At 49.6% G+C, this 27,163-nt stretch overlaps 1 protein-coding gene across 2 annotated transcripts; it reads left to right on the top strand.

The window, feature by feature from the left end:
• Positions 1 to 1,536: 1,536 nt before the first annotated feature.
• Positions 1,537 to 26,993, top strand: HID1 (HID1 domain containing). 2 transcript variants are annotated; one of them, XM_085239917.1, is made up of 19 exons: positions 1,537 to 1,727; positions 7,536 to 7,685; positions 8,743 to 8,913; positions 12,333 to 12,446; positions 14,003 to 14,109; positions 14,527 to 14,643; positions 15,374 to 15,596; positions 15,992 to 16,048; positions 16,144 to 16,284; positions 16,693 to 16,783; positions 17,431 to 17,582; positions 18,836 to 18,914; positions 19,550 to 19,714; positions 20,842 to 21,069; positions 21,536 to 21,669; positions 23,452 to 23,532; positions 23,975 to 24,066; positions 24,295 to 24,453; positions 24,906 to 26,993. In XM_085239917.1, exons 1-19 carry the CDS (start codon positions 1,662 to 1,664, stop codon positions 24,967 to 24,969), a joined length of 2,391 nt encoding a protein of 796 aa, XP_085096043.1. In that variant the 5' UTR covers positions 1,537 to 1,661; the 3' UTR covers positions 24,970 to 26,993. The 2 variants fall into 2 exon arrangements, with proteins under 2 accessions (XP_085096043.1, XP_085096044.1); XM_085239918.1 differs by lacking the exon at positions 12,333 to 12,446.
• Positions 26,994 to 27,163: the final 170 nt, after the last annotated feature.

Here is a 27,163-nt window from a genome sequence, read left to right as displayed (position 1 = left end):
GCGGGGATGGAGGCAGGGATGGAGGCAGGGATGCGGGCCGGGAAGCGGGTGGTACGACGTGGCAACCGGCTCCTGGCCGCTGCCGGGCTCTGCCTTCTCCGAGGGAGACTTCTGCTGCCGCCGGGGCCGGGGGAGGCTCCAAGGGATGGGGATTAAACGGGGACGTAGCCGGAGGGGCCGGGGGATGCACAAAGGAAGGAAGAGGGCCCGGCGCAGCCAGGCAGATCCTCTCTCCGCAGCTCGGTGGAGACCTCTAGCATGGAAATGCTGCAAGGAAAGCCGGCGAGAGGGAAGAGGGGGAGAGGCCGATCTCCTCCTCCTCCTCCTCCTTCTCCTCCTCCTCCTCCCCGCCCAGCCGCCCTCAGCCTCCCCTCCCGGAGTGCGGGCATCTGGCTCCCGATTCGCACTGCTGCGGGCCGGCCTTACTGCGGGCAGCTCGGCGGCTTCGGGTGAGTGTCAGCCTCCTCTCCGGTGGGGATGTGGCATTCTCACCTGGTTCGGGTGCGTTGGTGTGGGTGTGAAAGAGGGGACCCGTATGAGCAGACCCGTAGCATCACCTTATCCTGGTGTCTTCTCCTCTACAGTGTTCTCCATTTGGCAACCCGATAAGAAGTCAGTGCTTGTCCTCCTGGCTTTTCTCTTTTTATGGAAGACAAACTTCTGTTTACGTGATTTGTTTGTCCTTGTTAGCCATGGAGTCCATCAGAGACTCTAAAGTATGAACTAACGTGACAGTGTGTGTAGACGAATTTTTACCTTGTGTGTGATGGAGCTCCCCAGATTTGTACCCAATTGCATTACCTGCACGTTGCCTACAGGAAAAGCACACGAGATGTTTATGCAAGAGCCCAGAAAAGATGTGATCTGCACCAGAGAGCTGCCCCAACCCCGCTGCGATGGCAGCTGAGGGTCTCTGCGTGGTTAAAGCGATGCCCAGTGCCTGGCCCTCGTGTGCAGCAGCGGAGGAGGAAAATAACACAAGGAATAAGAGAGAAATGTTGGGTGGTTCCATTTGTCACTCAATGTAGTCGATCCTGCGTGACTCTGTACCGGCTGCATGCCAACAAGTGAGAGCTCCCACCGCCTGCTTTAGCGGGCCAGCGCCGTGCGCTCCCGCAACACCATGCAGTCCTGCCCTCCTCTGAAGAAATGAGGTCTGCCGAGCTGCAGCTCAGCGCCCCGCAGAGCGCTGCTGTGTGAGTGGGCCTGCTCGGGGCAGAAAACGGCAAGGACGGCTGTAAAGGCAGCGGCGTGCAGTGCGGGGCAAGGCCCGTGCCTCCGGCCCGTGGGTTACGAAGCGTCCTCGGCTCAGGTAGGGGAACTTCAGGGGGAGAACGAGGGCGGGCAGAGGGCGTGAGGAGGAGAGGGGACTGAAGGAAGGGGGTGGAGAGGGGAAAAAGGGCGCGGGGAAGAAGGCAGAGGGAGCCGGGGACAGGGAGAGAGGTTTGGAGGAAGGGAAAATCGGCAGAGCGGTGCGCAGGGAGAGGAGCAGGGGATGGAGGGGCGGGCAGGGAGCGAAGGGACGGCGGCGCGGGGAGGGAGGAGGGGCGGGGAGGGGCGGAGCCGCGATCCGCGAGGGTTTGACAGCGGGACGGACGGATGGAGGCGGCGGGCCGAGGCGGAGCGGCGGCGTGAGGCTGTGCCGGGCCTCAGCCCGCACTATGGGCAGCGCGGACTCCAAGCTGAACTTCAGGAAGGCCGTGATCCAGCTCACCACCAAGACACAGGTGAGGGCCGCCATGTCGCGGGGGGGCCGCCATGTCAGGAGCCGCCCTGAGGCGGCCGAGGGCCGGCGGGGCCCGAGCTCCGCGGCAGCCCGGTGCTGCGGGATGGCGGCCGCTCGGGTGCGGGGCGGGCTGTGCGGGTCGAGCTGTGCCGTCACCGGGGCCGGTCGGGGCGCGCCGCGCGATCCGCTCGGCGTTTGTGCGCCCGCTGCGGGTGACGCCGGTCGGAAAGGACGCTGCCAGCCGGGCTGCCGGGGCGGCTCTCCGCACGGAAGCGGTCCCCGCGCGTGGCCCGCGGAATAACGCCGTTCTCCCGCAAGCTGCGGTGGAGGAGCGCGGCGGGAGGCGGTCGGCGTTACGGCGTTACGGCCGCGCTGCTCTGAGCCGCCTCCGGCCGAGGGGCCGTAACTGCAGCTGTGCGGAGACGGAGATGCGGAGGAAATAGGGGTAACGGTGGTAATAACGTCAGAACGGAGCGTGGGTGGAAAGAGGTGAAGGGCGAGGGAAGGAGGTCTGCGAAAAGTCGGAGCGAGGGCTGGGATGCGCTGGTAGAAGTAAGGCTGGAAGAGGCTCCGCGCTGTAAAGCTGCGTTCGCCGCTTGTGTCTGCAGGACGGGGTTGTGAGAGCCTCACAACGGGTTTTTAAGGGCAAACACCGCGTAAACGGAGAAGCAGGCGAATTAACATCTGAAGGAATTCCTCCGAGTCTTTTTTGGTTGCCAAAACGCTTTGGGGTGCCGTCAGATCTGCAGGGCCGTTCTGTACGGGGACGCGCTTACCGAGGGAGGCCGGGAGAAGCGGATGAGAGCCGGCTGCTCGGCGCCTGCGCTCGCCGGGGGGATCGTCTCACCTGCTGCCCACAAAGCACAGCCCGCGCGGGGCGATGCCTCCTGGTGCCAGCCCGGAGCAGAGCTCCCTCCCCCATGTATTGACGTGTGCACGAAGGAAGGTTCTATGGGGCCCCGGGTAAAGGAAGGAGAGACGGCGTCGTTCTGGTCTGGTCTCATTTCGCGTCTCTGTGGGCCAGGTGAGCCCGAGTGCCGTGTGGAAAAAGGGCGGGTGTTTGTTGGCGCTCCCATGTTTACACACCGCTGCTCGCACGGCCGGGCTCTGCTGGGGCCCCGGGAGCTCAGCGGCAGCCGTCGTGCAGCGCGGGGGCCTGGATCCGAGCGGCGGCGATGGATGGAGTCAAATCCCCACTTCGAAACTGTCAACTTAAAACACACTTTGCTTTCTCGGCAACGTCTGTTTGTTTTTTTGTTTGTTTGTTTTTTAAGTCTTCTCCTTCGTTTTGTAACTGGACAAACAGATTTTTGTCAGATCTTGGGTAAAATGAAAGCACGAGCTAAGTAACGTGCTGTGCCGTGTTTGGGAAGGCTTTGAGGGGAGGAAGCGGTCCAGCAGCACACAGTGTTTGCTCACTGGTGAAAGTTTGGAGTTGGCATAATTAATTTTTCTTTAATCTATAAGTTTTCATTGATTAAAATGAGTGTTTCACATGAACATCAAAAAAAAAAAACCCAACAAACAAAATTATCAGTAACATAACGCTTCAGTGCCTGTAGCACACGTGGAGCCTAGATCTTGAAAGTCAAGCCAAGGGTGGGCAAAAAAAAGTGGAACTGATTTTCGGTTGCCAAAGAGAAACTCTGAAGATGTAAAAATACTAGAAAAGAAAAATCAGTTCAGAGCGATCAATTCGGAACAATTTCAGTGATTAACAATGTACCAGAGGAAGGGTATTTGTTTGTGCTACAAATGTATAACAGCGGTCACTGGCAGAAAAATGGGTTTAAAGGCTTGCTTACATGATGCATGTATTTCTGTATGCTGCCCACATCTATAAGAGTATTCCTAATCAATTTAACAGTAAGATAGGAGTGCCCTATCATATGGGATGTGTGGGCTCTCCCTCGGTGCCCCCAGGAGTGCTGCCTGCATGGCAGCTGTGGGCTGTGGGTGGTGGGCATGGGGCTGAAGCTGGGAGTCCCAGCTGTGAGGGAAACATGCTTGGTTTTCCCAGTTAGCTGGGGATTAAATGATTTCTGCAGGCAACTGGCTGGAAGGTGAGAAGTTCTGATCTTGGGAACTAGCTTGTTAGATTTCAGTGCCAGCTGTGCCCATGCTTTTAAAGAGGCAAAAAGGATCAAACACAAGGGATGGACTCCAGTCCTTTCTCCTTGATGCACAAATGCAATATTATGACGTGCTGTTAATTTGAGCCTGATAAAAGTAAATATTATGCTTAGAGAGAGATTAGTTTCTGAATAGCCTATTTCTGAATGTATGCAAGTATCTAAGTCTTCTGGGTTGACGAAAAGCGACATCATCGTTTTACAACCAAAACTATAGCTGACTCTTCTCTTAGGCTTTCGATGCCAGGACTCCACAAATGACATTTTCCAGCTCCCTTTGCTGTGAGCAGAGGCCTGGCAAAAGACTTGGGATCTCTCCTTGATTCTCCCCTGCTGGCTCAAATATCCTATGAAAAAAAACAAACAAACCATCACTTCTGCACTGAGAGCAGTGTGGGGCTGCTCTCATTGCAGCAAGAATGAAATCCTGCTACTTATTAACATTTTGAATAAATCTGACCTCGGGCTTTGCTTTTGCACAGAGGCTCGCAAGAGGTACCTGCACTGCCTCACGCTAACTGCAGGGCTGCCTGATCTCCTAGGGCTCAGTCTGGTGCTGCGCTCTAAATTCTGCCTCCTTTGAGTGGAAAGGAGCACACTGCTGTTACTCACTGCTGTTACTTACTCTCTGAGTTTGTACAGTGCAGTCTGGAAAAGCCTGGTCAGAAATTAGGGCTTCGAGTCCCAGAAGAATGATGGTCCCTACCCCAAATGCCTCGAGATCTGGGCTGGTCAGCATGGTGGCAAGAAGTGAAGGCTGGAGCGTGGTCCTCCAATAGGGGCAGTGGGGAATGAGTGCTGGATATGAAGGTGTTGGATGTGAAGGTGTAGTGCAGAGAACTCTTGGTTGGGAGGTTGGCTCACTCTGCCTGAGCTTGTGAGGGGTTATATGAAAAGTGAGGAGGAGTTGTATGTGAAAGTGGAGATGATAACAGCTTTGGGCTGAGGACAGTAACAAGCAGGGGAGGCAGTGCTTTGGGACCTTTTCCTGTTTATAGGAAGCGGTCAGCACTGCGCTGTGATCTTTCTTCCCATGACGTATCCTGTTTGCTTAGGATTGCTTGTTCAGGGCTGCTCAGAAGCTGGCAAAATGCTTGCAATTCACACAGCTTCCTTTTCTGATTGTTGCAGTGCGTGTGGATGGCACGTTTTAAAGCATCTGAAACCCCCGATTTGTAACGATTGGGGAAAGAAAGTCTGGAAGTGTCCGCAGGACTGATTCTGCCTTTGTGCAAATGGGAGGACTTCAAGCCTTGTCGAGGTGAACTGAAGGCAAAAATAAAAATCTCCCTTGTCTGCTGTAAGACGTCACATCCATTTAATGCTGCCTGCTGTGCTCGCAGTAGCAGTCAGTGCTGCAGTCAGCTCTTTCCTTTGGTACAGACGTGGTTCAAGCAGCAGGTGATCAGCGAATGAGGCTGTTCCAGGTCGCTGTACTTCCCTTTTCTGTGTGCTGGGTGCAGGCTGTTGGGTGAGCTCAGCACGAGGAGATGGATGTTTAGATCTCGGGAGATGCTGTACACAGAATACAGTCAGCTTTAACACATCCACCCGTGTTCTTTTGAGGAGATGAGTATTACGTGCATCAAGTAGCTTTATGATGCCAGACAGTTAATTAGATTGGGGGGCTGCAGGGCTGCGGGTGAGTCAGTACCAAATCCTAGGATTGTACATGGGATGCCATCTGTTGGATGGGGAGATGACTTAATGCAGCTATTAAGAAGCAAAGAAATGGTGTTTCAGTGAAACCTGCTTGCCAAGATGGCAGGCATTGCTGCCGCTGCTGCAGCATCCAACGTTGCAGCTCGGGTGATTGCTGCGGCGCTCCTCTGTCTCCATGTAATTCTTGTTGGAGACAGAGTTGTTTAATCCATCGTAGCTGTCATGCTACCAGCTATAGAGCAGTGCTGTGTTCAGCCTCCAATGAAGCTACGGGCAGAGAGTGGTTCTGTGCACATTGGAGGGAAATGGTTTTCTTCTTCCCCGCTAGATGAGAGTGAAGCCATGACTTATGCATGATCTTCTGTTAGCAGCAATTGCTGCTCCTGCTGTCGGTGGGAGTGGCTGTGGCAAGCAGCCAGTAGGTGCACGTGGCAGTTAGCCCTGCGACTGTGGTGCCCGGTTTGGAAGGGATGTAGGGAGCGGAGGATGTTTCCTGCGTTATGTAGATCGCGTTTCCAAATAGCTGTCTCTTTTTGAGGAGCGTAATTAGAGATCTGACTGGCAAATAGCTTTTCTCCTCTCTCCATTTAGGTGTTTCGTGCACACATTGCAAGGTAGCGCAGCTCTCTTGCATGCTTAGGAAGCTGAGTTCTGCTGAAAGTCAGCTGAAGGCGCGTGGCTGTCCTACAGGTCCCTCTGAGGAGCAGTCGTCTTGGATCCCTTAGGAAAAGTCTCTCTTTCTTGAAAAGGGGCTTGGTGGGAATGCGGTTTGTTGGCCAGGTGATAAAATAAAGTGGATTTCGGATCAGAGCAGTGTTTGAGAAGATGCTTTAACTCGTGGAGTTGTTTTTGAGTGGAGAGTGGCTCAGGCTGATTCATTGCAGGGCAGAAAGGAGTGGGATGAGCCGTGAGCCTCTCGGGTGCAGGAGCACGTAGGAGGAGAGCCTGAGGGCAGTAACCTGCTGCACCCGTCTGGCAGCCGCCTGCTGGCTCCTCTCGCTTGCTGCCCTCCGGTGCTGGTGACGCATCGCCTTCTGTGAGTTCAGGTGATGCCGTCTCTTCTCATTCAGATGCAGGGGAGAAATGCAGCGCTTCTCAGCATCAGAGCTGTGAATGAGCTGTTCTCTCCAGCGTGGCATCTTGGCTGCGTTTAGAACCGCAGCACGGAAGCAGACGTGCTTTCTGCTACTACGTGGAGCTGGGAATAATTCAAGTTAAACATGCATTTGTGGATTTGCCCCTTTTCCATCTGACGTGACAGACCCAGCACAGTGCTGATTATCATCACCTACAAGAGCTGCTGTTTGCTGTAGAGCTGCTGTGGGGCTGAGGCTGGATCATGGGGCAAGGGGTGCTCCCAGGTACGAGAGGACAGACTTAGTCCATGGATGTGACCCTAACTGGATTGCTTATCTTGACCTCCTCCTTCCACTTCACTTCGACGTGCACGGTTAGGGCATTTTGAGGGTAAGCCTGTGGCTGCTGCTGGCTGCCCTGAGTCCAATTGCCAGTAAATACTTGGTTCAGAAAGATCAACTCAATTGCACTATTGAGTGTTTTCAGGTGCGTCTGTCGGGTCTTTGTGTTTGTGCCCTAACATGGGACATCCCCAATTGCTTCCCCAAGGCTTTGGTTACAACAGAAGTAATTCTGTTGTGTGTTGCACGTGACAGCAGCCCAGACCGTGTGTGTTAATGAAGAACTGTGCACATGTACCCCAGCTTGCAGCCAGGCTGAGGCCTTGCGTATGTTGTGACTCTGTGGAAGACACGGAGTGTCCAAGTCTGATGCACTTGGTCACATAATTGTCTTGCTGTCACCCCCGGTGCTGAGGGAATGCTCTGTTGGAAGCCTAGGCTCTGGTAACGAAAAAATCTGGAATATAAAGTGACGTTATTTTATTTATCCTCTTCTGTTCTCTGCGGTGATGGTCACATCCCCGATCCAGTTGCACTAATGTTTGGAGCTCAAGTGGTGGTGGTTCTGCCTCTGTAGCTCTGTCTGTCTCTCCACAGCCTGTGGAGGCAACAGATGATGCCTTCTGGGACCAGTTCTGGGCAGACACAGCCACTTCAGTGCAGGATGTCTTTGCCCTTGTGCCAGCTGCAGAGATCCGAGCAGTGAGAGAGGAATCGCCTTCCAACTTGGCGACTCTGTGTTACAAGGTAAGGATGGCATTATCTTCTTCAGTGCTGTGCCGGCAGGAGGTGTCCCTTCATGAGTCTTGTGGCTCCCAGTGGGGGATTGGTGCCCTATTGTCTCCTTGCACTACATACTGCACTTGCTTGTTCCCCGGTGATAACTGTCTTGCCTCTCAGCTTACCACAGTTCTTCCTCTGTGCTGTCTCCTGGCTTCTGACAAGCAGCAGTTTCTGAATTGAGAAGAGTTGGGGGGATCTAAACTGACCAAGTAATCCCTTTGGCTCTGTGTCTTCTTTCTACAAAAAGTGAGGCTAAAATGTGGGCTGTTCTCCCTGCTGGAAGTGGTTGTGTTGGGAGACCTGATCACTGCAGTGCTGTGTATCTGGGAGCTGTGGATCGTAAGGTGTCGTGGTCAGAGCAGCCTGCAGACGTTTGCCGTCTGAAGGCCCTGACCTTTGCCAAGCAGAGTGTGGTGTGTGGTGTGACATTGGACCCAGCAGCCCTGCGTGTTTGTGGAGAGCACAGCAGCATGGCTGAGATGTCATCTGCAGTCGTGGCTGGAGACTCAGCCTACATCCCTGCTGTGCAGGGTCATAAATGTGCCTGGAAAAATATTTACGCACAGTCAGAGTTGTGCGTGGATGGGCTGTGACTGTGCAGACAGCAGTTACGTGCCCATTAAGGCAGTGACGCAGGCTATCAGAGTCAGTGACCCAGACAGTCTGCTGTGAAACTAAGTGGAGAATACGGCCCCGGGAATTAAAAAGCTGCATGGTGAATCCTTCGTACTATTTCTGCTTCCAGTGCTGGAGGGAGCCCACAGGTGCTGTGGCTCTATCCACGCAACATGTGTGCTGTGTGGGTTACCCTAACATGTAAGATCTCTTGTGGTGGAACAGAAGAAATTGAAGATTGTTTACCCCAGTGTTTCAAACAGCAGTGGAGGCTGTACTACTGAACTTGGGGAAAATGGATTCCAAGCAATGCTTATAAATCTATGTGAAGATGTCACCAGCAGGTCAGAGCTGTGCAGTTCTGCTCATGTCGATGCTAATGCTACCTGCCTTTTGTTTCCTGCAGGCTGTGGAGAAGTTGGTGCAGGGAGCAGAGAGTGGCTGCCACACAGAGAAGGAGAGACAAATCGTCTTGAACTGCAGCCGGCTCCTCACTCGTATCCTGCCTTACATCTTTGAGGACCCAGACTGGAGAGGTTTCTTCTGGTCAACTGTCCCCGGGGCTGGCCGAGGAGGGGTCTGTCTCTTGGCACTTATTCTCCTTTCTGGAGGGTGAGCGGGAGGAAGCAAGGGAAGCGTTTGAGGACAACTGCACTGGTTGCTATTTCTGTTTATGCAGAAACTAGCTGGCATCTTCTAAGTCAGTTTCTTTTCTTTGATTCTTGGTATTCTTCCCCTCTCAGCTGCTCTGCTCAGCACAGGTTGCTGTGTCATCTGGGGATTTCACTTGGGTGTGTATCTGTAGGAGAGAGCTGGTAATGTGAGGGGGGCTTTTCCAGCGTGGGAAGTGTGAATTGAAATCAATGTGAAAAGGATCAGGATTAAATGCTTTAACATGTTCTGCAAATAAGAGAAATACTGTTGGAAGCACAGCTGAGGTAGGCTAGGAATACATATTTACCTGCTTTCTCCCTTGGCAACTACTGTTTTATGCATGAAGAGTGTTCTCCTGGAAATTTCTGAATCTGCAGGTCAGCATGACTGTGCTGAAATACGTGTTTTCCCCTGAATATTATGTGTACATAATTATGCAGTGTTTTGGAGGAGGTTTACAGGAAGCTGGCAGTGGTTGGTACAGTACAAACCTTGTGCTAATCTGTTTTGCCTGAGGCCACTTGAAGGGGAAAAGAAGGCCTTTGCTAGCAGCACTCTGCTGTGTGATCTGTGTGACTGGGAGGGTGGTTGTCCACCTGTGATCCCTGCAGAGGCTGAGAGTGCTGGAGAGTGTTGACTGTGGAGTTGCTAGATCCTGCTGCTTTGGGAAGAAACACCTGGTGTCTGATGCCCTGAGCCAGCAAGGCTGCTGTTACAACTGCTCTTCCACCTTGTTCAGCAGCTGGGGGAGAGAGTTCCTCTGCCTCGGAGTGGTGAGGTCACCCCAAGGTGATCCAGCCCAGTGCAGCCCTCCTGATGCATCATGCCTGCTGGATGCCAGAGGGGCTGTTGTGCTTCACATTGTCCCATCATTCAATCTCTTACAGAATCATTAAGGTTGGAAAAGACCTTTAAGATCATCTAGTCCAACTGTCAGCCCATCCCTGTCACGTCCCTCAGTGCCACATCTCCACGGTTCTGAGCACCCCCAGCAGTGGTGACCCCCCCTCCTTGTGGGCAGCTGTGCCACTGCATCGCTGCTCTTTCTGAGAAGAAATTTTTCCTAATATCCAACCTGAACCTCCCCTGGTGCAACTTAAGGCCACTACCTCTTCTCCTACTGCTGTTACTGGGGAGAGGAATGTTTTGTTTTCTGATACAGTTGTCTTTAGGCTCTTTAGCTGTAAAAAAACTTGCTTTTGTGAAGGAATTCCCTCGAGTCTCTCTGCACTTCCCTGTTCTCAGGGCCCTGCCAGGCAGCTGCCCCAGGAGCACACCGGGTGCTCTTAAGCCCTTTCCAATCTGGAGCATGTTGGGCCCGCTCTTCCCTTACTGCATCTCAGCAAAATAAAGCTCTCTCCCCGTATTCCCTGCATGTAGGCCTGAGAGAGATGTGTGCTACAGCAAGCTCGACCTTTAATTTGAAACAAACTAATAAAGCTCTTACCTCCCCTGCTGGAAACCGCTGTTCCTACAGGCTGTCAGGAAGAAACAGCTGAGCTGGCTGGCAAGGGGTGATGAATAAAGCCCCAAGAACATGGGAAGGGTGGTCATGTCTAATCAGCTGCTGTGCTGACTGAAAGCTGATTTCTCCCTTGGAACTGAAGAGGATGATGGTATGCCCAGACAGTTAGTATGTATCTGTGGTTATCCTTAGCCTGCCCCGTGACGCAGTGATGAGTTGCACTGGCCCTGGAGCACGGGACCTTCCTGTAAAGGCTGAGGAATGGGGGTGGGTGGATGCAGTCCAGAAGGGGTCTGGAGCATTATGAGCAGTGGCTGAGGGAGCTGGGACGGTTTAGTGTGAAGAAGAGGAGGCTCGGGGCTGACCTTATCGCTCTGTACAAGTGCCTGCAGGGAGGTTGTGGTGAGGTGGGGTTCGGCCTCTTCTCCCACGTGACAGCGATAGGACGGGAGGGAACGGCCTCACGTTGTGCCAGGTTCAGGTTGGACGTTAGGAAATACTTCTGTGAGGGAGTGCTCAGGTGCTGGAATGGGCTGCCAGGGAGTGGGGGAGTCACCGTCCCTGGAGGGTCCAAGAACGCTCAAGAAACGTTGAGATGTTGTACTGAGGGACGTGGCTGAGTGGGGGAATATTGGTGCTAGGGAGACTGGATCATCTCAGAGGTCTTTTCCAACTTCGGTGATTCTGTGATTCTAAGCAGGTTGCTGGGATTAGACAGGGTCTGTTAGGGTTGTGTTGTGGTTAGGATCAGGGTGTGTGACAGTTTTTTAAAAAAGACACAAATCTTTCAAGAGATTGCTGGAAAATTGTGTGCCTTCTCTGTTGTACTGAGAACTATTGGCTCATGTGTCTCCCATTTTTTGGATGCTGTGGTTCCTAGAGCCTGTGGGGACTTTTTTTTGGCAGCCGAGGCTTTGTTAGCAAAGATCATTCTTGATTGAGAAGTCCCCTTGGACCTTAATGCTAGCCCAGGCAGAAGCATCTTTGCTGCCTGATGGCTTCATCTGTCCTCTCTGGGCTTCTTGCATCCGGGATCTGTCTGATGGTGTCTTCCCTGCAGTTGCTCAGGCAGACGTCGGAGTCACAAGACTGTTATCTCGGGTAGCTGCCTGCTGTGGCTGCAGCGCTGTGCGGCCTGGCAGAGATGGATGAGCTCCTGCCTTTCCCACTCCCTGTCTTTCCTACAGCACCTGTGTGTGGTGGGGGAGGCCTCCTAGCCAGGATGCTCTTTGACGGGCAGCATCTGGCAGGGTTTCCTGCGGCAACGGTTGCAGAGAAGTAGCCATCCATGAGTGAAGTGATTGCTTTGAATGCTGGAGACAACAAAATCCCCTCTGCTGTCGTGCTTGCTCTGCCATGGCAGGCTGAGGTGGCTCCTTGCTGAGCTGCGCACCACCTCTCCCTCTTCTATGGCTTCCAGTTCTGGGCAGTCCATGCAGGACTTTGAGTGATTTTACACCTGTTAACACTGCTGCCTGCCTTCCTCCTGTTGCTATCTCTGCACCGTGCAAATTGCCTGCTTCGTTTCCTGTAAAACACTCTTCTCTGTAGTGATTCCTTTCTTTCGTCCTCCGTAAGCAATGCATCTCCATGTGGCAGCGTGCAGTGCTGCTGTTCTGTTTTCTTAAGAGCTGTAGGCTGGAATGCTATATCCACTGTTTGGTCACATTAAAGACCTTGTTCCCATATAGGCATCACTCTCCAGGGGGGAATTTCTTGCCTTTCCTGAGTGGGTTTTGCACGTTTCTCCCTCTTGTTCCTCTGTAACTTATTGTGTATTCATGGAGAGTGCATCTTCTCCTGCTGCTTAATAGTGTTAATGTATGATCTTTGCTAAGCCTGTACTAACAGTACTCTTTTACAATTCTCACATTTAGGGAGATGAAGATGATGAAAATGCCCGGCCGCTGGCTGAGTCGCTGCTCCTTGCTGTTGCAGATTTGCTTTTCTGTCCCGATTTCACTGTGCAAAGCCACCGGAGAAGCACGGTGGTGAGTTGAATCATGAGGTTATCTACACAGAGATAGATTATGCATGATGGGGGACTTGGAAGACCCCAGCAGCTTCTTTACAAATCTTCAGACAGGAAAACATGGAGTCATTGGGCCTGAACACACGGTGACTAACACTGATCAGTGTTTAGTGTTCAGTGGGTGGTGTCTGTGTCTCCTAAAACAGGTGTTCTGGGATAGCTGGGTGAATGTCAGCTGGAGGGGCTAGTGTTTTCCCCTGCTCTACAGCTTGCCTGTCAGGAAAATGTGGTCATGCTGGCAAGCATCTGCTCTCCTTTGTTTCCAGTAAAGCAGGGATCTTTAGCATCTTGTTCCTCTCATTGTCAGTTTGATTGTGGAGGGAGATCTTAGGTGCTCCAGTTTTACTAAGAGTTGTTCTGCGGAGCTGGATGAGGAACTTATGGTGGGTGAGCTCCAACCTGTCTGTAGGAACTGAGTAGAGAGGCAGGAAAAGCAAGGACTGTCAAGGAGGCTGCAGTTGATTCTGTGTTCGCAGTAGCTGCTGTCAGCATACTGGTTTTGTGGGAGTTGTGGCTGGCATGCTAAGTGCATTTTGGTTGCCCTCAGTGAGATCATTACCACTGTGGGAGGGAAGAAAGTTATGCAGCAGGAATTCAGAGCAATTAAAAACAGTCCTCTGGTTTGCTTTCCCCAGTTACAGGGAGAAAAGAAAGTAAAAAAGGCTGGTGGTAGAATTTTCTTAATTAAACTTAAGGAAAGAGACAGACAGAGCATGCCAAGGGTACTAAATGCAAGTATGTTATATTCTTCTGGGCCCTTTCTTCCAGTCATTTTTTTGAAGGTCAGTGTGTGGTTTGCAGTGGCTTCTTGTCTCAACAAGGCTGCTTCAACCTAAGCTCAACTGGCCATGACAGAGAAGGACAGGCTGCCATGGTTTGTCACCTCAGGCTGCAAAGCATGAGTGTGGGAGTTGTGCCAGTAGCAGTCAAGGAGCTGGGAAGGTTCTTACTGGAAGAGGGAACGTACTTGCAGTTACCTTCTTGTTTTACCCACTGAAAAAACAAGTCACAGCATTATGCACTTTCAGTATAAGTTAGAGGTAATTTTCTGCTTCTCTTGCCTTTGCACCATGTTATGTGTGTAAAATCAGTGTGATGCCTTCTGAGATAAGGTGGAGGTGTTGAGTGAGTGCTGTATCTCCATGTGATGCTCTTGATATGCGAAGGGGAAACCCTGACTTGCACTGTGTTTCATGAGATGTGGAGGAAAAGAGAGGAGGTGATGATATATCCCATAATTAGAACAAAATATATCCTGGATCTTCTGGTGCTGGGTGCCAATTTCTAATGGAGGTGGCTAGCACTGTGCCTTGGCATGCTGGAGGAAGAACCTTGTTCTGCGTGGTGCCCAGTGCCTGGGTAGGTGCTGTCTGAGTGAGGCTGGTACTTTCAGCTCCAGTGTCAGGATGCATCTCTGCTGGTTTTTTTCCTGTTGTTGAGAAATGCCTTGGCTATCTGTAACCACTGTCAACTCTTGCACTTGCCTGTGCTCTGACCTCCTGTTTCTCTCCATAGGACACAGCAGAAGATGTTCACTCCATTGACAGCTGTGAGTACATCTGGGAGGCAGGAGTGGGCTTTGCTCACTCTCCACAGCCTAACTACATTCATGACTTGAATAGGTAAGAGGGTTTGCAAAGGCAGAATGGAGCTGGGCTCAGGAGATTGGGATGTTTGTGGAGATGGGCTCTCCTTGCTTCTTGAGGCACTTGTGACTTCCGCAGGGCCCTTGCCCCTTTCCAATCCATCATGTCACGCAGCAAAGAGAAAACTGGTTGTGCTTTTGAGTAGCTTTTTGTAGTATGACATGGGAGTTGAAGTGTCTGTGATAGAAACAGTCAAAATGATCCTTGTATTTCTTGTTTTCAAAAGGCAGCATTTTGATCAGAGCTTATGAATGAAATGTTGCTGATGAAATGGACTCAGCTTTCTGTAGAAAGTACTTTTTAGATGGGACGGAGCTTTTCTTATACATTGCTGTGGTGATTGTGCCTCCTGTGCTTCAGCCCAGGACTTGGCCTCTTCTTCCCTTCTTTCAGGACAGAGCTGCTTAAGCTGCTGCTGACCTGCTTCTCTGAGGCCATGTATCTGCCTCCATCTTCAGACAGCAGCAACACCAACCCCTGGGTGCAGTTCTTCTGCTCTACAGAGAACAGGTGAGGGTGTAAAGCTGAGTGCTAGAAGGAGAAATACACTGAAATATTTCCAAAGGAGTATGTTGGTAATGGGTGGCCGTAGGACTTGGACAACAGCCCCTAGCTATTGGAGGCAGCATGTCCTACTCGCATCCCCATTAGTGTCTCTGCTTAGTGAGAAACCTTCCTCATCAGCAAAGGGCAAAACCGAGCGAGGTGATGGCTGAAATTTGATAGAGTCCTTGCCGTGTGGGACAGGCAGATGCATTCCCCTGCTGTAGATCCTGTTCCCTGGTGGGAATGGTGGCGTGGCACTTCACTGAGTTGCTGTGGTGGTGGCAGGTGAATGCTGCCCTCTGCTGACATCGTCTCCTCTGGGACTTTCAGGTGCCCATCGGGGGCCGCACAGTTCGGTCTTTATGGAGTATGGAGAGCTTTAAGATCCTGTCTCTTTTTTCATATTGTTGCATGGGATTTCTCTGAGACCACATAGTCCTTTTTTTTCTTTTTTTTTTAACTTCCCTTTCTTTTTAGCTCTTTAGTCCAGATGACCAGTGGAAGATAAGTGTCAGCTCTTGTCCCTGTGCTGCTCAATCACTGGTCACTGTCATAGATTAGAATTGGCTGGATTAGAGAAGGTGCTGGTCTTTTGCTATGATCCCAAAATCCTGGGGAAGGATGCTTGTCTCTCCCCAAGGCAGCACCATTTGCTTCTTGCTTCTGCCTTCTGAGAATGTTTTCTCCTGCCCAGACATGCACTCCCCCTCTTCACCTCGCTCCTGAATGTCGTCTGTGCCTACGATCCGGTGGGTTATGGGATTCCTTACAATCATCTGCTTTTCTCTGACTACCGTGAGCCCCTGGTGGAGGAGGCAGCCCAGGTGCTCATTGTCACTTTGGACTACGACAGCTCCACCAGTTCAAGTCCCACAGTGGATGGCACAACTACTGGCACGGCCATGGATGATGTGGATGTGAGTGAGCCTGGGTATTTGCTGCTTTCCCAAATGCTGTGACCCTCTTATACCAACCTTACTGAATGCAGGGATAATCTGTAGGGCATGGCAATGCTCCTTTCCTTAGACTGCTGTCTCTGGCCCAGTCCTCTTCCTTTCCTGTAGGACACTAAGCAACCATGGGTGACCAAACCGGAAGGTTTTGGTCACTAACTTGAATCAGGAGCACTTAAGTAAAAATTCCCTGACTTTACTGATTCTGGAAGTGCTCTGTCTCCTAGCATTTAGAACCGGATCACTCAGAGAGCAAAGCTTAAATGAGAGATGTGAGCTTCTAGAGCTACTGGTTACACTTGGCCTCTGACTAAATCTTGTAATTCCGTAAGCATTTCATTTATTGTCTTTGAACACAGCCTCCAGGACCAGACAATCTATTTGTGAATTACCTCTCAAGAATACATCGAGAGGAGGTAATGTGCTCCAGTCCTGAACTACTTCCTGTCTGACTGCATGCTGATAGAGCTAGCCTGGACCCACCGCAGTCTCTTTCCTGGTCTGTTGGCAGGATTTCCAGTTCATCCTGAAAGGAGTGGCCCGTTTGTTATCAAACCCGCTGGTCCAGACCTACCTGCCAAACTCTGCCAAGAAGATCCAATTCCATCAGGAACTTCTCGTTCTCTTCTGGAAACTCTGTGACTTCAACAAGGTGTGGAGCTGCTTGTTGTTGAGCTTTATCCATCCTTGCTTGATCCCCAGAGCCTGGTGTGGCTCTGGCTGGACTGAGCTCCGGCGGGAGGTCATGGGGCAGGTAGCGAGCACTGACTGTGATACTCCTGTCAGCAGCGCTGCTTCCAGCTGGGTGGGCTGGGACTGGTGGGCTGGGCTCCAGGGAGAGCTGGTGAGAGGAGCTGCAGCTCTGAACGTCACTGCTTGAAGCCAAGTGCAGGAGCAATTATTAAAATAACTACGGATAATGGAGATAAAGTGTTAGTGCACATCCCAGCCTTTCTGATGTGAGTCAGAGACTGCCCAGCTTGATGCTACCTGGTCTGAGCCCTTTGGATGGTGGATAAAACCAGATGTTCTTAAGATTGCTGAAATCTTTTCTTCCCAGAAATTCCTCTTCTTTGTGCTGAAGAGCAGTGATGTTCTGGATATCCTTGTCCCAATCTTGTATTTTCTCAATGATGCCAGAGCAGACCAGTGTAAGTTGGTTATTTTCATTATTTGGAATGATCTATGCCTATCAGTTGAGCTAAAATGTTTTTAAGATGCTTCCTGCCTACCACTGAGATTGCTGCTTGAGTGCATGTTCCAAGCCTTCTGCAGGCATAGGGGGAGTAGTTCTGTTAGATGGGTGTTTGTAATGGACTCAGAAGCAGGGCATGGTCTATACCACAGCGCATGGAAAGGACATCCTTAGCACGTGCTAACGCTTTTTGAGTTCCTGTGTCAAAAGCTGCCTCCCTAATCCTAAGAAGAAGAGGAAAAGATGAGTGATTTTTCTCTTGCCTTTGATATAAATTAGTCACAACACCATGCTGGACTGCTGGAAAAAGTCAGATCTTTCCTACTACAGTAATTTACATCAAGAACATAACGAGGAGCGTAATCTACCTGAGACTTTGTGTTGTACTGGCTCCATACAGGCTTGAGGCAGACGTGGCACTGGCAATCAAAGGAGCTCTGTGTGGGATGTTCCTTACGAGGATACTCTGGTGTCTGTGGCTTCTCTTTCAGTCCCATTGTGTTTCTCCTCGCTCCTCACTGCCCTCCTGTTTTCAACAGTCCTTTGGCATCGGTGTGATAGTTTTTTGTTTTTGTTTTTCTTGTTTGTTTTGTTTTTCTGCAGCACGAGTGGGATTGATGCACATTGGGGTATTTATCCTCCTGCTTCTCAGTGGGGAGCGTAACTTTGGGGTGCGACTGAACAAGCCGTACTCTGTACGAGTGCCTATGGACATCCCTGTCTTCACAGGGACTCATGCGGATCTGCTCATCATAGTGAGTGTAGCTCTACGAGTTCTTTTCTTTCCCTCTTAACCCTTATTTCAAAACCTCCACAAGCGGAGTGACGAAGCAGAACAATTTACTGATCCTTCATAGGTTACCCTTCCGCCGAGTAGCTAGAAAGTGTGTGGGGTGTATCCAGACACTGGTGGTTCATCATCCTCTGTTAACTTGAGGTGATGTGTCTGGCAGGGGCCACATGTTCTTTGAGATCTGCACGACAAGATCTGGGATGGAGCTGAACTGGTGTTTAAAGGACTCTGAGTCTGGAGCAGTGGGATGGGTGGATGATCTCTAACAGACTTGAAGCCAGGAAATCTGACTGTGTTGCTGGCTCTGTCCCAAGTAAGCAGAGTTGCATGGAACGTGTTTGACAGAATGAGGACAGCAATGTCCTTACCAGGCTCAGCCCACAGCTTTGGGTTTCATTCATCTTGCAGTCGGTAGTGATGAGGGCCCCAGTACTGCCAGCACTCAGCTGTGCATTTTGCAGTACTGGTCTTGTGCAGTATTCTTCTGGCATGTTGGTGCTTATTTGTCAGGGAGGAATTTCTCAGCAGCTTTTGATTAAACTTTCTAAAGGAGATTACCACTAGAGGGAGGAGGAAGAATCCACCTGCCGGAACTGTTCTCGATGCTACATGTTTTGCTATTACATTTCATTAGTTTTAGATCATCTGTGTTTTCATTATGCTGTGTACTGTGTATGTATGCCTGCTAGAGCTGGGAAGGCCAAAAGTGGAAATGTCTGGACTGGGCTGTGGGGCAGCTGAATATTTCCATGCCTCTGAGCATGTAGTTAAGAAATACAGAACAAACACGAGTTGGAAGTTTGCACTAAAATCAGACGTGAGGTCATTAGCTCCTTGGTATGTCAAACAGCTATCATTAAGGTTCAGAGCCAAAAATCCACTGGAGGTGAAAATAGTTCTTACTTCCTGGTAACTTACTGTTGTCCTGGGCTGGCTGTGCATTTTGGAACAGCTCGGTCAGTTTCTGTTTGCAGTATTGTATAGCAGTAATCATATCCCCAAAGGACTCCTTGTAAATAAAAGCTTCTGCTCTTGGAGCACGAGTCCGCAGTGAGAGCAGCCTTCTCCACCTGTGTAATTGTGGAGTATGCAAGGCCCTGCCTAGGAAGGAATGGTGTCAGGAAGCGATTAGTGTGGGGGTGGCGTTGGTTTTGGTTGAGAGGGTGCTTTCAGTAAGGTTCTGCCTTGCTCAAGAACTCTTTTCCCTGCTTGTAGGTCTTTCACAAGATCATAACTAGTGGGCATCAGCGCCTGCAGCCTCTCTTTGACTGCCTGCTCACCATCATTGTGAACGGTAAGCACTGCTGCATGGGGTAGCAACCCACAGAGGGCTCAGCTGCTCTCGCTCTGTCTCCCTGCATTCCTGCCTGTGCCAGTCAACGTTTACCAGTGTCGGTGACCACTGATGGAAGCTGTGACCATTTCTATCCCGTGCCAGCGGTGCCTGCTGCAGATCAGAGCTGTCTTCAGGTTTATTGCCTGGGCTGTGTCAGGTGGGACAGGATGACAGCAGGCTTCCTGGAGCCGCTCTGGGGTGGCAGAGAGGCATTTTCCTGCCAGCCCTCTGGCAGCGTTGGCTGTTCTTCTCCAGCAGGGAGTGCCACATCCCCACAGTGACGCTGTCTTCCCTTGGGTTTTACAGATGTTCAGGTGGCTCTGTGCAAGATTTTCAGAAGGGACATAAGCCCCGGTGTATTAAAAAACCCCACGAGAAATTCTGAAGGCAGACGCATTTTCTTTTGTTAGTCCGTATAGCTATTTAGGGTCTTTTATTTTCAGAAATGTTTCTGTAGAACCCTGTTAGGCTCAGCCATCTTGTGAAGCTTTCCCAGTAGTGCAGGATGAGGAGATGGCAAAAGTGGTGTTTTAAATGGTGTTTTTGTGTGGGTCCCTGGTTCTATCTCTAATTTTTGTGTTTGCCTTCCATAGTGTCTCCATACCTGAAGTCCCTTTCCATGGTGGCTGCTAACAAGTTACTGCATCTCCTGGAGGCTTTCTCCACCACCTGGTTCTTGTTCTCTGCTGTCCAGAACCACCATCTCGTTTTCTTCTTGCTGGAAGTTTTCAACAACATCATTCAGTACCAATTTGATGGTAAGAAACCTCTATATTCAGTGGGTTTACGCTACTTTAGTCCAAGAGAACATTATATGCAAATTCAGAAAAAGTGCAAATTAACGAGAATGGGGAAGAAACGTAACAACCAACCACATGGAGACTTGTCTGGGATCAAGAAGTTGGGTTAGTAGGTAACCAGGGCTGGGACAGGGCAAAATGAGGTGGCAGCAATTTGTCAGCATACGCTTAGCCTTAACAGTCCATAAAATGAGGTGGACAGAGGGGAAGGAGAAAGGAAAGGGAGTGCATGAGGCTCAAACACTACCTGGCTGGATGCTGCTGTGAAACTGCTCGTGTTGCTCAACAAAGTAGTTGAGGGAGCAAAACAACTTCCATCTCCTTATGTCTTTGACAGTATGTCAGTTCTGCTGTCAGACCTGGGGGGCTGAAGACCAAACAGTTCCATCCAAAGAAAGTTCCAGCACTTACTGCCTCTCCAGGAAGTGCCTTATCCTTTCCCCCTAAAGGCATGACAGTTGTTTTGCTCCAGGAAATGAGAGTGAGGTCCCTGAGCCTGCTAGGAGCTCTTACTTCTCCCTGCTCGAATTTAATGTTTTGCTTTAAAACCACACATCAGGAGTAGTCACTCTTCTTACCCGCTGGAACACTAGCAAGTGGTGGATTCCAGATCCTGAAACAGCCTTTGTGACTGTATTTTATACTGCATTTTAAATGATGGCTTCATTCTGTTTCCTGCTACTGTAGAGGTTATGCAATTTGGGGCCTTTTGACTCTCCTATTTCTGCTCAGTTGGAGTGCCCCTGCCTCACTTTGTGAGCTTCTTACTGAAAATGGAAAAACGTTGAATCTTTTCCTCCAGAACAGGTATTATATGCCTTAGTGTCATTTTCTCTCTCACGTGTTTGAATATCACTCTCTAACCAGCTTCTTGTCAACCTTCCAGCCTAGGCAAGATTTAACTTGATATTCTTATGGCTTTATAATGGATAGAAGTTTACATAACTCTGCTCTTTATTCCTTGCACCCTTGCCTTTGTGAGCTTGCAAGGTCTCAACAGCCAGGCTTCGTGTTGCCAGCGAGGTAGGCCGTGTTGGCAGAGCTCTTTGAGTCTTCTCTCCTCATTTTGTTTCTGTAATTCCCAGGGAACTCTAACTTGGTGTATGCTGTTATCCGCAAGCGGAACGTATTTCACCAGCTGGCCAACTTGCCCACGGACTCACAGTCCATCCAGAAAGGTCTGCAGCGCAAGAAGAAATCTCCTGAGCCGATTTCTCGCACCAACTCCCAGGACGGAGCCTCCATGGAGGGGTCGCGTCCTGCTGCCCCTGCTGAGCCGGGGACGCTGAAGACAAGTTTGGTGGCTACTCCAGGTCAGCATTAGTTTATCTTTGTAACAGGAGAAAAGTTTGTTTTCGCTGTAAGGTACGGAGGACTCACCCTTTCACTGGGTGTGGGAAGAGATTAAGAGTTTACGTCTGTGAATGACTTACTGCCTTTCAGTCTCAGTTTTAGGTCAGTTTATCCAAGCTGAGGGCAGGTCAAAGTGAAATGCTGTCTCAGATTTGGTGCCTATGTGACCTTTTCTCATAATTTTGACTTCTTGCTTCAATTTAACAGTATTTATGTGAAATTGTGTCCTTGTTGCATCAAGGAGTATTTTCCCAGGGGCAAGTGAACTCCTTTGGGGCGATGAGATCAAGGCTGCATCTTGCTGCTCTTGTTAAAAGGAGAGCATTTCAGATTACAGCTGATGCATGGAGTGTCTATGCTTGGTAGGGCAGAGAAAGACATGTTTAACTCACTTGTACTTCTGAGCTTTTTGTGTTTTGAACACAGGGATTGACAAGCTCACAGAGAAGTCACAGGTGTCGGAGGATGGGACCATGCGTTCGCTGGAGCCCGAGTCTTCACAGCCTCTGCCAGAGGGTAACCTGCCCTCAGCCGCGAGTGACGGGGAGCCCTGGAGTGGGGTAAGGGCAGGCACTGCCTATTTAGGCACTTTTAGGGGAGCACCTCTGTGTCCTGGTCCTCCCTGCTGAGTTTGCTTGTGTGTCTCTGCGTGTAGATCTTTGGTCCCGCGGATGGTTGCCCTTCCTGACTACAGCAGTGCTCTTTGTGTGTCTGAACGTGGTGCCATAAAGCAGACAGGAGGTGAAGGGCAGTAAAGCATTGGGTGTGGGATCTGCTACTGGGAGGAACATCACTGCTCGAATGGCGCCTCAGGTTGCCTGCAGCTGTCTCAAGGGATTGTGGTGCTTTGGACTGTCTGAATGGTGTTGTCTTTTTGTGTTCTGTCCTGACTCCAACCTACTGAGTTAAGATGAACTAATAAGAGACATTGGATGAATTTTAGGATCCTCATTTTTATGACTGACTTAAGTTCCTTTTTTATCTGTTGCAATGTAATTCCCTTATCAGCCATAAACATTTCAAATGTTTCTTGTGAAATGTTGAAGAGCCCTCACATTTCATTGTAATTCCATGTCACCTCTTCTAAATATATCAGCTGGCTGTAAGCTGTTGGGTGACAGCTGGAATGGAGGTGAGGCTGTGGGAGACATGTGGAAAGAGGAAGAGGGAAGAGTGATCTGAAGGAGATAAAAGTTTTTATGCTTTTATGAATTTTATTTTTAGAATCTTGATGGGGACAGGGCACAGAGGCCAAACAGTAAGGCTTTGTCTGCAGACATGGCAAAACAATATTGCCATTTAGTCTTTGAATAAACCGGAATGAACAGTAATCTTGAACAGCCTGGAATCCATTTTAGTTATCCTCCTTGGCCTTCCCTGATGCCCCCAAGGACCGTGCTCAGCAAGATGTCTTCAAGCATGCAATTAACGCTGTCATTAAGGGAGATTTTTGCTGAGAATTTGAAGGAGAAGAGTTTTCTTCTTCCAGCAGCCTCTTAAACAGAATCAGGGGTCATTACATGTCTTTGTCCAGCAGCTGGTTTGAGCTGCTCCCCGGTTGCAGAGCACTGTTAGCTTCCAGTGGATTGCAGCACAGCTCTGCCCCAAAGCTGCTGTTTCTGGTTGCAGAGTGATGTGAATGAGTCTGTGCAGTGACGTCCTGGTGACGCAGAGTGTGGAGGTGTAGAACAGCTGCTGGAAGGAAATGCTGATCCTATTTGTTTAGTAGAAAAGTCAGGTGTAGACAGTGGTAATGAACGGTCAAGCTGTACTGCAAAGGGAAAAGCCTGCCCGTGTTTACATTGTGCAGAGACTGATAGTGATTTTTAAAGGGCTTTCATTCTGTTCCATCATGAATGTTGGGATGTTTCCTTGGCTGACCTTGAAAGTCAGGGTGGTAGTGATATCTCTTATCCAAGAGAAATGAAACCAGAATGATGGAGAGAAGAAAGCATTAATGAGTTGTGAACTTTTGGCCAGAGCCTTTGAAAGGTCACTCAGTGATGGTGTTCCTGTTGGGGCATGAGTGTATTGCTCCTTGAGAGGGTGTGTTTTGGAGTTGCTGAGAGCCCACTCTTGGAATAACACTCTTCAGAATGTTCCAAGAAGGGCACTGAAAAGTCCAGAGGGGTACCTCAGTGTACAGAGGTCTGAGAAGTTCTGAGAATATTCAAAGCAAATATTTTCAGTAAGTGGAGGCTTTTGGGTTTGATCTGTTCTGGGGTCAGACTGATTTGTCTTGTCCAGCAGTGCTCTGGAAAAATTGGTTCAGCAGACAGTGAGTTCTATTTCTCGCTCTAACGTGTGACTTTATTATTTTTTTAAATAATGTTTGCTGATAGGAAGTGTCACATCCCCAGCGGGACCGACGGCGTCTCTCCAGTGCATCCTCCAGTGGACAGTGGACCCCAACTCCTGACTGGGTAAGGAAATCTGAACAGATGAAATAAATAACAAGAAAGAGTTGTGGCAGAAATTACTTCTGCTCCACCCACAAACCTCTTCTCTCTTTCTCTGTTGTATTATTTTTTTTAAATTTACTTTCCCTTTTTCCAAAGCAGAGACTTCCTCTGAGTAACACATTTCTTTGGGAGAGTCTTCAACTTTTGGTCAAAGCTTCAGAAGCGTATGATCAGCTGCAAAGAAGTATTTTGTTCTATCTGTGTTAAACCGATGCCCCGGTAGTTTCATTGAGTGGCTCTGAGTTCTATTGCTCCGGGATTTATTCTGCTGCTGTTGCATGCTCAGCTCATCCATCACCTTTGGATTTTTGTAAACATAATTTGTTGTAGAAACAGTGAAGGTACATGTAGGAAAACTACTCATGCAGTGTACTGATTTCCCTGTGGGCTTTGCTACTCACAGGTGATGTCTTGGAAGTCAAAGCTTCCTCTGCAGACCATCATGCGGCTGCTACAGGTACTGGTCCCTCAGGTGGAGAAGATCTGCATTGACAAGTAAGTACTTTCCTTGTATAATTGAAAGCCTTGCAGCATTGGCCGAGGTGTTATTTTGTTTGTCAGGCTTCTTGTTCTCTGATGCATTCTCAGCTCCTTAGTCAGTGGAGAGGATGTTTGTTTTTGATAGCCACAGTCTGACAGCACGTGTGTTTCTTTAGGCTGATATTTTGTGCTGCAGAAGTTCTGTGGCTGTGCCAATTATATTCCTGTTCTGTCTGTTTACAGGGGTCTCACAGATGAGTCAGAGATCCTCAAGTTCTTGCAGCATGGCACACTGGTGGGGCTGCTGCCAGTCCCTCACCCCATCCTCATTCGCAAGTATCAGGCTAACTCAGGCACTGCCATGTGGTTCCGGACCTACATGTGGGGTGTTATTTATTTGAGGTAAGCCATCTGGATGCAGTCTGACTTGATCTTTTCCAGGCTTTTTAGAGAGAATTGCAGGCACTTGGCCAGCTCAAGATTATCTCTTATTTAGAGGACAGAAAGAGGCTTTTCCTCTAGAAAAGAATAGGGTGAATTAGGTGCTCCAGAAGTTGAGTGGGAGATGTGAAGGAAGTTGCTCTGGGAGTAGTGCTTGATTGGGATTTTGTGGATTTTCTATTCCCTGCTGCAACTTAGAGGGGATGGTGTGACAATTTAATGCAAAGCTCTGCCTTTGTGGAATCTTACAGATATTGTCATCCATTTAAGGGCCACTGTCTGAACCAGTGATTTTCTTTTTTTGCAAAGCTGAAGGCATTCTGTGTAGCCAGCTTCTGTAATCCTGGCTGTAAGATTTGAATTCCATGTACCCAGCCACAGAGAGTAAAGTAAATCTTGTCTTTCTCTCCTAGGAATGTGGATCCCCCTATCTGGTATGACACAGATGTGAAGCTGTTTGAAATTCAGCGAGTCTAAGAGAGCACTTACCTCTACTAAGAGAAATACACTGGATCTAAAGACTTTGCTGTGTGCTGCTTCATCACAGCTGTTCCTGCATTTCACATCCAGATGGGAGACCAAAAGGACAATCACTCCATTTACCTCCCTGTCATTTAAAGCTTTAATTGGGACCTGTGTGGACATCCCTCCCCCAGCTCACTTCTCTTCCTTTACCCTTCACCATGAACCCTGGGTGAAAGATGTCTAAGGGATTGTCCATTGTTGTGGTTGCACTAGAAGTCAGACTGTTCTTAGCTCTTCTGTTATTGTTTTGCTCCTGGATTTGGTTTGGAAACTGTTTTGAGACAGTCCTTGCCCTGGTCAGTGTCAGCATTTAATTGAAAAGACTAACTGTAAATTGGGTGCAAGGGAGAAGCTGCTATTCCTGTAGGCAGTGGGGTTTGGAAGTGGCTCCACTGTGCTTCTGAGGCATGCCTTCTGACTGCAGGTGTCTCCCTGATGTCTCAGTTGTATATTGCTAGGGAAATCTTTCCAATCCAAATGAAAGGGGAAGTTACTGAAGGAAAATTTGTGTCTCAGCTCTGAATCTCTCTACTCCTTTTCTGGAAAGCTGCTTGAAGAGGAGGTCCTTTAGTAGGTGGCACTCTGGTTGTAGTTGTTCTTTGGCTTCCAGGCCCAGCAACCTGTCCTTCATGGCCGAGTGTTGCAGTGGTGTGTGTGTGTGTCACTTTGGATTTGATTCTCATAAGCATCCAGGAAGGAATGGACCGGCTCAGCAGGAACAAGAAGAGATGGTTAACCTCTGTTGGACTTCAGCATTTGTCTGAAAGGACACTGACACTTGGGTTTGAGAGGAACCTTATCCTTCTGACTCTGCTTGTGGAGCAGAAGGGTGTTTTGCACACTACTGTCTGAAGCCAGAAGTTGAGAATGGCTCTCAGGGAAGTTGTGGGAGGAATTTGGAAGCTGTAGGAGGAAAAGCATCTCCGTGTCACTGGGGAGTGGAGAGTGAGTGCTGAGGCAAAACTTGATTCTTCTGGGCATTTTGCTAGTGACCAAGATATGAGATCTTGAAAGTCTGGGAAGGCAGAGCAAGAAGCAGAGGAAGACTGGCTGTTGTTGGCATGGTTCAGCAGCGTGGAGTTGCACGCTGGTAGGTGGGGTAATCCTGGGAGTCATTGAATTGCATGTGGAGAGGGGCTGCTGCCTTAGGCCTGTGAGGCCTTTAGACAAGGCAGTGCCGGAGGTCCTGTCATGACCTCTGCACCAAAGCTTAATCCTTGCTGCACTGGTCCTCAGCCTGGGGGGTCACTGGGCCATGAGCTGTTCTAAGCTATGACAGACAAGTGAGATCACTCCTTGGAAACTGTCTTTTGCTCCTGAGTAAGGGAGGGTGTGCAGTCTTGTGTAGCCCTTCCCTACGTGTTGCAGTTAGCGTGACGGCAGCGTGGCTTTCATCTCCTGGAGAGAGTGCTGCTGTAGTGTTCCACCAGCACCTGCTGGTCTGTAGGCAGGTGGTCTCCACTTCTGACACTGAAAGTAGCCTGCAGTCCTAGGGCAGCTGAAAGCTGAAATGAAGCCTGGATGGTTTTTCTGATGGATAAGAAATATGAGAAATAGAGGTTAATTTCCTCACCCCTTCCCTGTTCCATCTCCATCGCTTTGTTATTTAGCACTACACTCATCCTGATGCAGTCTTTGTTTGGATATCAGCAGGGTGAGATCTCTGTTTCAATAGGAATCTCTCGTATATAAGAATATGATTTGGTGGGGACGGCCTCTGACTGTATGGCACTCACAGCTCACAGCCAGAGCGGGACAGCTTGTGTCCCACGTGCTTGCCTCTTCCCCCTGTGGATCTACTGACTCCTATGATTTCTTCCATCTTTTCTGCTTTCTTTCTTTGTGAGTTCCTTTGGAAACATTTTTTGTTTTTCTTGGTGTTTGGAGTCTAATCTTTGTTCTGTGAAAATCAACTTGCACTGTAAACTGTTTGCTTAATTACAGAGTGAAAGATAAAAATTATCTGAAACATGCAATATATGGCTTATTTTTTTCGCAGAGAGGTTTGTAATGTTGCTTATCTCATGCTTGGGTAGCTGTGCTGTTATGGGACCACGTGCTGGCTTCCTCTGCGGCGCGTGGAATTTCCACATCACAGATGAAGATCAGGCTGTGAAACACGAGCCTGAACTGTGCACTTTTGTCC

Source organism: Meleagris gallopavo, chromosome 20 (genome assembly GCF_905368555.1).
Source record: "Meleagris gallopavo chromosome 20, MGAL_WU_HG_1.1, whole genome shotgun sequence".
Classification (NCBI taxonomy): domain Eukaryota; kingdom Metazoa; phylum Chordata; class Aves; order Galliformes; family Phasianidae; genus Meleagris; species Meleagris gallopavo.
Note: the sequence above shows the minus strand (reverse complement) of the source record. Positions and strands in the feature narration are given on the sequence as shown.